The sequence below is a fragment of the Somniosus microcephalus genome, chromosome 23, assembly GCF_052327205.1.
Source record: "Somniosus microcephalus isolate GS21.2 chromosome 23, FLI_Smic_1.0, whole genome shotgun sequence".
Classification (NCBI taxonomy): Eukaryota; Metazoa; Chordata; class Chondrichthyes; order Squaliformes; family Somniosidae; genus Somniosus; species Somniosus microcephalus.
Genome location: NC_141009.1, coordinates 31,377,878 through 31,390,899, shown reverse-complemented (window position 1 = coordinate 31,390,899; position 13,022 = coordinate 31,377,878). Strand labels below are relative to the sequence as shown.

At 41.9% G+C, this 13,022-nt stretch overlaps 1 protein-coding gene across 1 annotated transcript in view; it reads left to right on the top strand.

Annotated features, from left to right (window-relative positions):
• Positions 1–9,182: 9,182 nt before the first annotated feature.
• The window catches only part of LOC147101786 (uncharacterized), a 106,662-nt gene continuing 102,822 nt past the window's right edge, over positions 9,183–13,022 (top strand). Inside the window, exons 1-2 of the mRNA XM_085965724.1 lie at positions 9,183–9,264; positions 11,598–11,722. Of these exons, the coding sequence (XP_085821850.1) occupies positions 11,599–11,722 (124 nt within the window). The 5' untranslated portion in view covers positions 9,183–9,264; position 11,598. The remainder of the gene's footprint in view (positions 9,265–11,597; positions 11,723–13,022) is intronic.

Sequence of the window (13,022 nt, the reverse complement as noted above, 5' to 3'; positions counted from 1 at the left end):
GGCGCAGCACTACAGGCTAACGCCACCATTAGTGCCCCCCAAAATTTGCGGGGTGTGTGGCCAGTGGCGCTAAAGCCACTAAGTGCCCTCTTTGGGCGCTAACTGGTGGCGCAGCCCACCGAATTTCTAGGCCCAAATCTTAAAGTAAAACAGTAATACTTATAACACTCCCTGCACCCCCCACCCCGACAAGTAGCCACTGCTTCTTTCTTTTCAGTCAGTTTCTTATTAATTTCTAGGTTTTACCTTAAGCAATTGGGCGCATGCTTTTTGTGAGGCATTATCTTGAAGTCTAGAATACCCCATGTCATAATGTTTATCACAGTCCACTTGGTACATCACCCCCTCAAAGATTTGGAGACGGGACAAAAATAGTGAGTGTGGTTAACTATGAAGATGACTGTGAACAACTTCATAAGAACATATACAGGTTGGTAGATTGGACAGTTAGATGTCAGATGAAATTTTATGTGTAGAAATGTGAGGCGATACATTTTGGGAGGAAGAATAAGGTAAGGAAATATAGACTAAATCATAATATTTTAAAAGTAGTACAAGAGCAGAGAGATTTTGGGTTCCAGATACTAGAATGATACTAGAACTGAGAGGTAATCAGACTGATTATGAAAGGGCTGAATAGGGTAGACCTAGAGAAAATGTTTCCACTTGTGGGCCAGACCAGAAGTAGGGGCCAAAAATATAAGATAGTCACTAATAAATCCAATAGGGAATTCAGGAGAAATGTCTTTACCCGGAGAGTGGTTAGAATGTGGAACTCGCTACCACAGGGATTGGTTGAGGTGAATAGTATAGATGCATTCAAGGGGAAACTAAATAAGCACATGAGGGAGAAAGAAATAGAAGCAAATGTTGATGGGGTTAGATGAAGAGGGGTGGGAGGAGGCTTGTGTGGAGCACAAACACCGGTATGGACCTTTTGGGCCGAATGGCCTGTTTCTGTGCTGTAAATACTTTGTGATACTTTATAAATCATTAATGGTGGGAGAACAAGTTGATAAAGCTGTAAACAACTGGTCCCTCTGCAACTGGACCCTTGACTTCCTAACAAACAGACCCCAGTCTGTCAAATTAGGTAACCACACCTCCCCCCCCTGACCCTGAACACGGGGGCCCCACAAGGATGTGTGCTGAGCCCCCTCCTTTACTCCCTCTTCACCCACGACTGTGTGGCTGTTAATGGTTCCAACACCATCATCAAGTTCGCAGATGACACCACGGTAGTAGGCCAGATCACCAACAACGATGAGTCAGCCTACAGGGAGGAGGTCCAGCATCTCGTGAAGTGGTGCGCCGACAACAACCTGGCCCTTAACACCAAGAAAACAAAGGAAATAATCGTGGACTTCAGGAAGTCCAAAGGCGGAAGTCACACCCCCATCCACATCAATGGGGCGGAGGTGGAAAGGGTGGCCAGCTTTAAGTTCCTCGGAGTCCACATCACGGAAGACCTCTCCTGGTCCCTCAACACCTCCTCTCTGGTGAAGAAGGCCCAGCAGCGCCTATATTTCTTGAGGAGGCTGAAGGGATGTAATCTGTCACCCCCGATCCTCTCTAACTTCTACCGCTGCACTATAGAGAGCATCCTGACAAACTGTATCACGGTATGGTACGGCAGCTGTAGCTCCCATGACCGGAAAGCCCTGCAGCGGGTAGTCAAAACTGCCCAACGCATCACCGGCACCCGGCTACCGACCATAGAACATATATATCAGGAACGCTGCCTACGGAGGGCACGGTCCATCATCAAAGACCCTACCCGCCCCAGCCACAGTCTGTTCGCCCTCCTACCATCTGGAAGACGCTACAGATGCATTCGCACCCATACGACCAGATTTAGGAACAGCTTCTTTCCCAGGGCTGTCATCCTACTGAACTCCACAAATAAACACTAAAGCCTGCACATCTGCCGATGCACTTTATTATGGTCATATTTATGCTAATATATATGTACAAATGTATGTTGAAATGTTTAAGTGTCCTAATCCAAATTGTACACTCTCGGGAGCCGCAAGCCTACATTTCGTTGTACTGCACTTGTGCACTAACAATGACAATAAAAGTTGATTTGATTTTTTTTTGATTTGAAACAAAAATGCATATGGAATCCTAGGTTTTATAAATAGAAGCACATAATAAAAAAAAAATAGATAATGATAAACCTACACAATTCATTAGTTAGATTATTGGCCTGGAATTTCCTTGGAGGTACTCCTGTTCTACTGCTTCAACTTCGTCAGAAGTGAAGTGGAAATCTCGTAAATGGGATTTCTGCCACATTTCTGGCAAAGTTACAGTGGCAGAACGGGAGCAGCTCCGAGGAAATGCCATTGTGTCCCAGTTTTGGGTGCTGTGCTTTAGGAAGGATGCCAATGCCATAGAGAGGGTGCAGAAAAGATTTACTAAGGTGATACGAAGGATGAGATGCTTTAGTTGTTAGGAGACATTAGAGAAACTGGGACTCTTTTCAGTAGAGCAGTGAAGGTTAAGAGGAGGTCTGATTGAGGTGTTAAAAATTATGAAGAAATTTGATACGGTAAATAGGGAAAAATTATTTCCACTAGTTTGTGAGTTGGTAATTAGACGCATAAATTTAAGCTCATCAAAAAAAGATTGGCGAGGCTAGCAGAACTTTCTTTTTTACACAGAGGTTTGCTAGAATATGGAATGCAGAATCCATAATAACTTCTAAAAGGGAAATGCATAAATATTTGAAAGTGAAAAATTCTAAAGGGTATGGGAAGGGCAGGTGCATGCAAGTAAATGGGCAGCTCTTTCAGAGTGCTGGCGTAAGCAGGAAGAGTTGAATGGCCTCCTTCTGTGTTATAAAAATCTATGATTCTGTGATAAGACGCAACAAGGTTGGTCAGACAAGGTTTGCCCCTTCTGAAACCATGTCGGCAGCTATTTTCTAAATTCTTATCATAAGATAATTAGGGATGAGGAAGACGATTCAACCCATATTAGTTCATCCATCTAGACGAATCTACATGCCTCCCATTATTGCATTTCGCTGTTTCTTAAATGATTCCAAGGTTTCTGCCTCCACCATTTTGCCCGGATTTCCACGCATTGATCACTCACTAGTTTGAACCGATGTCCCCATGTTCTACACCCACAATTTAATTTAAAGTAATATTCCAGGTTCTTTTTCATACCATTTACTATCTTGTATAAGATCACCTCTCAGACACCTATTTTCCAGGCTGAAAATCCTGAGTCCCTCCAATCATTCTTCAAATCTTAGATCCCGGACACCAGAGATTGGCCTTGTGACTCATCTCAGTACTGCCTCCAGTGCTTGAATCTCTTCCCTATATCTTGATGATCAGAACTGAATACAGTACTCAAGGTGTGGCCTGACCAGAGCACTGTACAGTTTGATCATGACTTCCTCGGACTTGTATCCAACTGTTTTGACGTGGTTCAACATTCTATTGACTTATTGTACAGTTAATCTTCAAGTTTGCTTTCATCATTTTACCTTTTATTAATGTAATAATGAATTGATCTGTAGTTTATTGGATTTGATTTGTCAGGTTTTTTTTGTGAATACAGATACTATCCAAACTTATTTCTGATCTAGTGAGACCGCTCCAGCATTTATTTATTGTATTTATTTATTTATTTATTCAATCATAATGACTGTTCATACTTTACAAATCTCAATCCTTGTCTTACTCAGCACTTGGGATTAAGACTATCCATGCCCTGGCATTTGTTTGTTTTCAACTTTTGAAACCTGTGCAGAACCTCCATCTTTTAAATATCAAAGCCTGTAATTACACTTGGATTATCTTTGTTTGTAGGGGGGCATTGTATGAGCAATCTCTCTAGGAAGTAATTGTTGAGAATTTAAACTATTTCCTGCTCATTAGCAACAACTTGCATTTAGATACCGCCTTTAATGGTGAATAACATCCCAAGGTGCGTCACAGAAGCATAATCAGACAAAGATTGACACAAAGCCAAAGAAGAAGATACAGGAAACTCTTTTTTATCCGGCATCGATGGGACCAGCGTGGTGCCGGTTGATCAAAAAGTCCGGATTACAGAGAGGTATACTTACTAAGGTACGAGAGCCCCATACACGGCCACAGGTGCAGGAGCCCCGATTACACAGCACTTGTGCAGGAGTCCTGGTACACGGCCACAGATCCAGGAGTCCCTGTTGCACGGCCACTAATATATAGTAAAACTTACCTGAACCTACTCCTGAATTGTGCCGGTTAAGAGAGTTTCCTGTATTAGGAGGAATGGTTAAAAGCTTGGTCAAAGAGGTAGGTTTTAAGGAGGGTCTTAAAGGAGGAGAGCGAGGTGGAGACGTGAAGCGGTTTAGGGAGAGAATTCCAGAGCATAGGGCCCAGACAGCTGAAGGCACGGCTGTGAATGGTAAGGGGTTGGGAGATCCACGAAGCCAGAGTTGCATGAATGCAGAGCTCTGAGGGTGTAGGGCTAGGGGAGGTTCTAGAGATAGGGAGAGGCAAGGCCATGGAACAATTTGAACACAAGGGTGAGAATTTGAAATTGGAGGTGTTGGGGGACCGGGGAGCCAATGTACGTCAGCGAGCACAAGGGTGATAGGTGAGTGGGACTTGGTGCAGTATCGGACATGGGCAGCAGGTGAGCTGGATGAGTTGAAGTTTATGAGGGTGTGGAGGATGGGAGGCCGGTCCGGAGAGCATTGGAATAGTCAAGTTGACAAAGACGAGGGTTTCTGCAACAGATGTGCTGAGGCGGGGGCAGAGATGGGTGATGTTATGGAGTTCGAAGTAGCTGGTCTTTGTGATGGAGAGGATATGGGATTGGAATCTCAGCTCGGGGTCAGATAGGACCCCGAGGTTGCGAACAGTTGGCTTGAACCTGGGACAAGGGGCAGCAAGGGAGATGGAATTGGTGGCAAGGGTACCAAAGACGATCGTCAGTTTATTTCTACTCAGCATTGTTTAAGGATCTTATCCCTTGTTGTTATAGATCTGGTGGAATTTTTTGCTGTTGTGCTTACCCCCTGGAGCTAGTTCTGTTTCCAGGTTCCTCTTTGTCCCTATGATCACCTGTTTCTGAAGGTTCCTGTATTCTTCCCAAAGCATTACTTCACCATCTCCTTGCAGGCTTTGTCAAGCATTTTAAAAGAGACATCAACTTATTTCATACTAAATGGGCTGGCACCTTTGTTAAAATAGGGGTAGTCTGCTATAATGGGCAACAGTCATTTCTGTCTTTTATTTCATAAAGCACAAAACACTTGGGTTCCATGTAGCTAATAATTTACAGAGGAGATTTCCTCTGCATGCTATTTGTAACAAAGTCATAAACTTGATCTTTAAAAATTGACTTATAATTTTGTTACATGTAGCACACAGAGGACATCTCCTCCCCCAATGTTTCTTATGAAACGTGATAGTCGAGTATTGTTTCAATTGTTTTAGAAATACCTATCTCTGGCTTTACTGTGCCAAGCATTGAAAGAATCTTTGGATGTTAATTAGCTCCTTAACTGCAATGGCCTAGCAAGCCACTCCGTTGTAAAACAAATTGTGATGATTGTGATGTGAGTCTACCGATTTAGATACTGGGGTATCTTTTGTATCTTGCTGTTTATTTAATGATGCTGATATATGACATCAACAGTGTATCACAATTTGTGATTCACAAACAACTTTAATGAACTATCTTAAATGGAAAGTAGAAAATAAGGCTTTTTAAAAAATTTGTTCATGGGATGTGGGTGTCGCTGGCAAGGCCAGCATTTATTGCCCATCCCTAGTTGCTCTTGAGAAGGTGGTGGTGAGCCACCTTCTTGAACCGCTGCAGTCTGGGTTTTTTTACAACTGAGTGGCTTCCTAGGCCATTTCAGAGGGCAGTTAAGAGTCAACCACATTGCTGTGAGTCTGGAGTCACATATAGGCCAGACCGGGTAAGGATGGCAGATTCCTTCCCTGAAGGACATTAGTGAACTAGATGGGTTTTTACAGCATTACTAATGCTAGCTTTTTATTCCAGATTTATTTAATCAACTGAATTAAAATTCCCCAGCTGCCGTGGTGGGATTTGAACTCACGTCTACTGGATGATTAGTCCAGTAACATAACCACTATGCTACTGTTCCCAGCCTGATGTCATCTTTTATTTTCTTCTGACAAAAAAGGCACCTGAATTAGCATCAGTTTATTGCATCATTCATTACTCTTTAGCTGGTTGTATAGCGATTCAGTTCGCCCGTGCCATTTTGCTCACTAACTCTTCCAAGCTATTCCCTGATTATATCATCACCACTCGCTGTTTAAAAAACAAAATCAAATTCAAACCAATGTCAAGGTTAATCTTGCTTTTATCTTAACTGGTTGATTTACTTTTTCTTATAAAGTATCCTGGTTGCAAATCCCCCTCATTAATGTGGTGAATGTCATTGAATTTTACATTTGTTAAGATTTCAGCTTGCGAGGAAAACAAATTAATATTCCATTTTTCGACAATGCTACATTTCATCTCATTTGTGCTAACCTGCCTTGCTCTGAGAGCAATAGCCTCCCACAGTCTCTCAACATTGAATGGTAAATAATAGGATCTTGAATGTAATTGCATTCCTCCCACCTATGTAGGTAGTATTCTGCCAACTGAAACACCAGTTTAAGTGGTCGTTTACTACCATAGCATAAATTACACTTCACTCTTCATCAAATTATCTTTTATCTTTTGGCCTCTAATTAATCCATAATTCAATAGACAAGAGAGATAGGGTTCTTGGAAAAAAATACTATATATATTGCACGGAGTGAGATCTTACAGTGAGCGTTTTAGGTCAGCATAAGTTCGGCTCAACGAAATGGGTGGGAACTTCCTTTAAATAATATTACCCCTGAATTGTCCATGAGCGCAATCCCTGTAGGTGCACTCCAGCACTGACCCTCACCAGAGTATGTGGGATCGGTGAGAAGGCACCTACTTACCACGGGGACGATGGGGTGTTAGTGAGCACCGAGCTCCTTATCTTTCTTGGTTCTACTGCTTCAGTCTTCGGACTGGGGAAATCAGCTTGCGTACCTTTCGATGAATTCAGCAAGAGGGGAGCACAGGAGGTGGGAAACAGCTCTGCCAGAGCAGGGTCTCATCAGCACCTCAGAAAACCGAGCTTCTTTGATCTAAGTGATCAAAGAGGTTTTTAGTCCAGTTGAAACTACAGTCGGAGCTCTAAAGACTATCAGACACATTTTCAGACTTTCATCAAAAAAATCTCTTTATCAAAAGCAATTAAAATGCTCCAGAATAAGAATTAGTGGGAATCATCTGTGCAGCAGTACTCGGATAAGAGTTGCATAATATTATTTATTAATGGAAGTGATCTTATTTTGAAAATTGCTGAATTTTCATTTCTATCTGACTGCAAATGTCTTTAAATTTTCACAGATAATTTCAAACAAAGTTATAAAAAAAATACAAGCTGGGCAATTAGAAGTAATGTCTGACTCTCTGCATAATACCTTGTAAATGTAAATCCTGCTTTTATAGATCAGTTGAAGAGGTTGCTGCCTTTTTTGTTTCTAACTTGCATAAAGATGTATAGCCACCATTCATAAGGTAGAAATGAATGCATTATGCATAATGATTAAAATCGAAGGAATAAGCAGTAAATCCAGATTACAAAACTGCTGCAGCGACTATATTTTATTTTCATTTAAAATACTGTTTATTTTTTTCCCTAATTACATTGCGAACCAAGGACTCATTTGTTGCTATTAAGAGCTCCTTTGTCACACAAATTCAAAACTAGGCTCTGTGTGAAACGAAAGGTTCATGCAGAGTAGACATGTCTGATGAACAGCATTTTCAGAACGTTTCTTCTTTTGTGTACATTAGTTGCCATGGCAGCAAAATACCTTTGAGAAAAAAAAGCGATTCACAAATTCTGTGCATCGCGCGGTTTTTACTGCAGTGAATTCAAGGTTGCCATGAACATCAGTCTTAAAAAGAAATGTAATTGTCTTTCTTTGTACTTGCAGTCTACTTGGATTCTACAGCGTTCCCCGTCCAATAGGATGATCTGACCTTTGCAGTGCGGCCTTGAACTCTTCACTAAAAGAGATGAAAGACGGGCCCAGTACAGGCTGTTGTCTCTCATGGGGAAGTGTTTGATCCACCTGCCCAAGCAACGAAAACTGACCTCTTGTCTAGTTACAGGTGCATGGGGACGGTTTCTTCTGTGTGCTCGATGTAGCAGAATTGTAAGTGCATTTGTAACCCTTAACCCCCCCATGTTGGAATATCAAAGCGCTGCCCCACCGTGGCAGCAGATCTGAACATTTCAAATGGATGACTGATTTTCTGTTTGACCACTCGCATCTTTTAAAAATTCATTTATGGGATGTGGGCGTCGCTGGCAAGGCCAGCATTTATTGCCCATCCCTAATTGCCCAACAAATAAGAGCAAGAAAGACAGCCTTGCCTTTATTTAGCGCAGTTCACATCCTCAGGACATCCCAAAGCGCTTCATAGGCAATTAAGTACTTTTGAACTGCAGTCACTGTTGTAATATGGGAAACATGACAGCCAGTTTGCGCACAGCAAGCTCCCACAAACAGCAATGAAATAAATGACCAGATAATCTGGGGGGTTTTTAGGTGTTGGTTGAGGGATAAATGTTGGCCAGGACACCGGGAGAACGCCAGTGCTTTTCTTCGAATAGTGCCATGTGATCTGTTACATCCACCTGAGAGGGCAGACGGGGCCCTCAATTTAATGTCTCACCCGAAAGATGACACCTCTGACAGTACAACACTCCCTCAGCGCTGCACCGGAGTGTCAGCCCAGATTTTTGTGCTCACGTCTCTGGAGTGGGACTTGAACCCACAACCCTTCTGCCTCAGAGGCGAGAGTGCTAACAACAGAGTCAAGGCTGACACAAGACCGGTTAGAACAGTATGAATACCTCCTCTGTTCAGAGTCATAACAAATCATTTCCTCACTGCAGTGTTTTTTCACTAACTGTTGAATCTTTATTAATCCCGGAGGATTTTAGTATTTTTGTATCAAAAAAAAAATCAAACGCACAGTTTGATTCTAAGGATGTCTTGAATCAAAGAGCAGGCCTCTGCCAGGCAGAGTTTCTGGAACAGGTGGGATTATCACTTTTCAAATAATACACACAAATTTCAATGTTTTGACAGATAGAAGGGACAAAAGAACAATAGAACAACTCTCTGAAAAGAATGTAACCAATTGTGGAAAATAACTGAGCAGTTGTAAGGGGTAAGTTCTTGCAGTTTCTATTACTTACTCCCACACCATAGTTCTCCTTTAACAACAATGTTTTTTTCTATGTCTTGTCAATGTCCCTCCACTAGGAACCAGACTAAAGCAGAGAGTCACACCTTATTGTAAGTACTCAAAAGTGTAATTACATTGTTAATCACACCCTACTTCAGGACATAATACTGGGACGTGTTACGTAGAATTACAGAGAATGTACAGCACAGAAACAGGCCATTCGGCCCAACAGGTCTATGCTGGTATTTATGCGCCACACAAGCCTCCTCCCATCCTACTTCACCTAACCCTACCAGCGTAACATTACTTTAATGCCCCTGAATGCTAGTTTTTACAGTCATGACAAGCAGGGACTGTGTAAATGACCATCTTTTAAAGTCCTGCATTGATAAAACACAATCAGAATGTTACTTGTGTCTTATATTAAATACCCCTAGAGTAGACAAAGAATTAACTCACCAATTGATATTCCCTAATTGATCATAACACTTTCCACCGACCATAATGATGCCTTGGTAGCACTAATGGAAAAGCTGCACCTATAAATTTTACAGCAACAACTTCTAGGCTGCCCTAGTCATGCAGTTTACAGGTCATAAAAATCTACAGAAGATGCGACTTCTGTATGGAAAATAATCACAATGACATTCCTGGTCTGAGGGATACAGCCGAGGATGAGTTTTACTCTGCCCTTTCTGGCACATTAACTCTTTTCCCAGGAGAAGCGAATTTGGATCGATACTTGCATTGTGCCTAATGATTGTTGTAACAGTTACTTGGAAACTTTTCTCTTGCACTTAGTCGGACTTTGCACAATCGAGCAAACAAAATAAATAAGGAGATGGGACTTTAAAAGATAGGCCAAGAGCCTATCGTGATTTTCAGTAAAACTTTATTGGTGTTTGATCAGATTAAATATCCTGATAATTAAGAGCTCTCAAGTTAAGCACATTCTGGTTGCCATTGATTATTCAGTAGTAGAAAGTGGATCCAGCATTGACTCTGGTCAGATCAACTTAAACTAAAGCTAATGGAAAAGATTCGATTTTATGGAATTATAGGACAGATATTATCCTGCAATTGGTTGAAACCTCGTAGATAGAAGATTGTCACAAATTGGAATGGATCTGAATGGGGCCAAGTCACTTCCTTCAAGGCTCTGTCTGAAGACTGCTTATCATTTCTATTAACATTTTAGATGAGGGTGTTAATGGAACCATTCATAAATTCACAGATAATGCAAAAATGTGCACAGGGATTAATAATTTGGACCAAGTCAATAGGTTGCAGGTTGATGTAGATACATTAAGGGAATGAGCCCACTTGTGGCAGACATCCTTCAATGTGGACAAGTGCGATGCTATGCACTGGTTTACTTTATGCATGTTCACACCATACAGGGACTGGGGTAATCGTTAATAACACATTAAATGTGCACAAGCTGCATGAGATGACTGTTAGGAAGGAAAGTAGGTTATTGCGAGGACCACTGAATATAAAAACAAGAGCACTATACCTAGGCAATACAAGGCTTTGATATGCTTGCACTTGGATCATTGTGTCCAGGTTCAGACTCTGCACATGGTGAAGGTTAACAAAGCTCTGAAGAAGGTGCAGAGGAGGGCGACCAGAATGTGCTTAACTTAAGAGCTCTTAATTATCAGGATAAGCTCCAAGAATTAGGGCTATTTAGTTTAGAGAAATTCAGACTAAGGGAGATATGATTGAGGTTTTTTGAATGATGAAGGGATTGAATAGGTTATTAGGGAGGGGCATGGGTGGTAGGGCTAGAGGGAATGCCTATAAAATCTTTAGGCAAAGAGTTAAGTTAAATGCCAGGAAGATTTTACTTTCACAAGAGAGTCACTGCCTTCTGGAAGAGACTGGTGAGACATTGGTGGGTGTGGATTTTCTGCAGTCCTTTAAAAGGGAACTTTATTGGTTCCTGAGCAAAGAAATTCCTAATTATGGAAGGTAACTTTCTGGTTAGTCATAGCTATGAGGAATTATGGGCTACTGCAGTCTCCTGGAGCCTTGCTTGATTGCTGTAGGGTGTCAGACAGTGTTTTTTTCCTCTGTTTTTGGGGGATTGCATGGTTGAGGGTTGGGTCATTGGTGTGGTTGCGCTGTGGCTGGAAGGAGCTAGCTGGATGGGTCGGCTGGCCTTACTTGCCCTGCTTTTCGTATGTATGTTGGTAAGCACCCACCCCCCTTATCGGGTAAAAGCACCGCGGTATCTCTGTTAAAGCCAGCCATCTGCCCATGGTTTGGGGATTTGTGTCTTGCGTTTTGAAGTGAACCGAACTATTTTCCAGCATGGGACGGCATCGTTCATCGGCCCCGGTGATGGAGAAGGCAAGCAGTGCGGTTCTGCATCTCCTGCTTTGGAGTTTAATCCATGACTGCCATATATGGAACAGCATTTGTACAGCAGAGCTGGGTAAGTAGGGTCACCGACAGCAGCTAATACCAGGAAACTGCAGATGAAGGAACGATAATCAGGGTACAGGAATCCCTCCCCAACCGCGGGGGATACGTCCCTGAAAACCCCCGTGGTTAGTAAAACTGCGGTTGGCAAATACAGTATAAATGTTCAAATAACACAATAAAAAAGAATATAAAAGCAATAAAATCATGTTATTTACCTTAATCCTAAATTTAATACCGCGTATATGCAAAATTCACTGTCGCGGTTGGCAAATGTTGCCACAGAGAGGAAACCGTGTACACTTGAAATCCACGTATGGCAAAAACGTGGTTGGGGCGGGATTCCTGTATTTTGGATAGAAACCAATCAGGAAGGATAGAATAATCAGACTTTTGAATATATAAAGCTTTTGCGCTGCTAATTCCACATTAAGCAAATGTATTAATTGTCTCTGTAAAAAAAAAAGGGTCCTGGTAATAACTTTTGTCATTTGTTGCTAAGTTACCTGTTAAAGGAATAGGCTCAGCCTAACAAATTGCAGCATTTGTTTTCTGTTTATATAAATTGTTCAATTAATTGAATTGTTTTCTGTATTATTGCCTTCATATCTTAACATTGTTAAATACAGTAGGAAAATGATCACTGATTTATAGTAGCCAATGAGGAAACCAAAGCCAGTGTCATGGCGGCATTTATGGTTCCTGAAGAATTCGATGTAAGTGGGATATGGTAACAGATCTTATTTCAGCAAAGCAAAAAGAGAATCTCAAATGATGTGCTATATCCAGAACAACCATATGCATTTGTATGTTAGCTGAGAGATTTGAATTAGCTTTAGAGGATAGAGTGTGTATGTGTATGGGGTTGTCTTATTTGCAAGTTATATTCTCCAAGTTTTTCCCTCCTGCTGGAGTAATTTTTGTGGAGACTGGTGGTTGACACCCACTGGTACTCCAGAGATGTTTGATCCGGCTGCACCCTGCAAAACACATCTCTATCATCACTTGTTGCTCCACTCTGCTCGCCCAGCGCTGATATTTAAACAGCAGCTCTCGCTCCCAACTTTAGCTAAGGTTCCCATCGTTCACTTCCAATTTCCTCTTCCTATATCGTTCCCGCTGGCTGGTTTCTGATACAAAAGCAAAATACCGCGGATGCTGGAAATCTGAAATAAAAACAGAAAATGCTGGAAAGGCTCGGCAGGTCAGGCAGCATCTGTGGAGAGAGAAACACAAGAACGTAAGAAAGAAATAGGAGCAGGAGTAGGCCATTCGGCCCTTCGAGCCTGCTCTGCCATTCAGTGAGATCATTG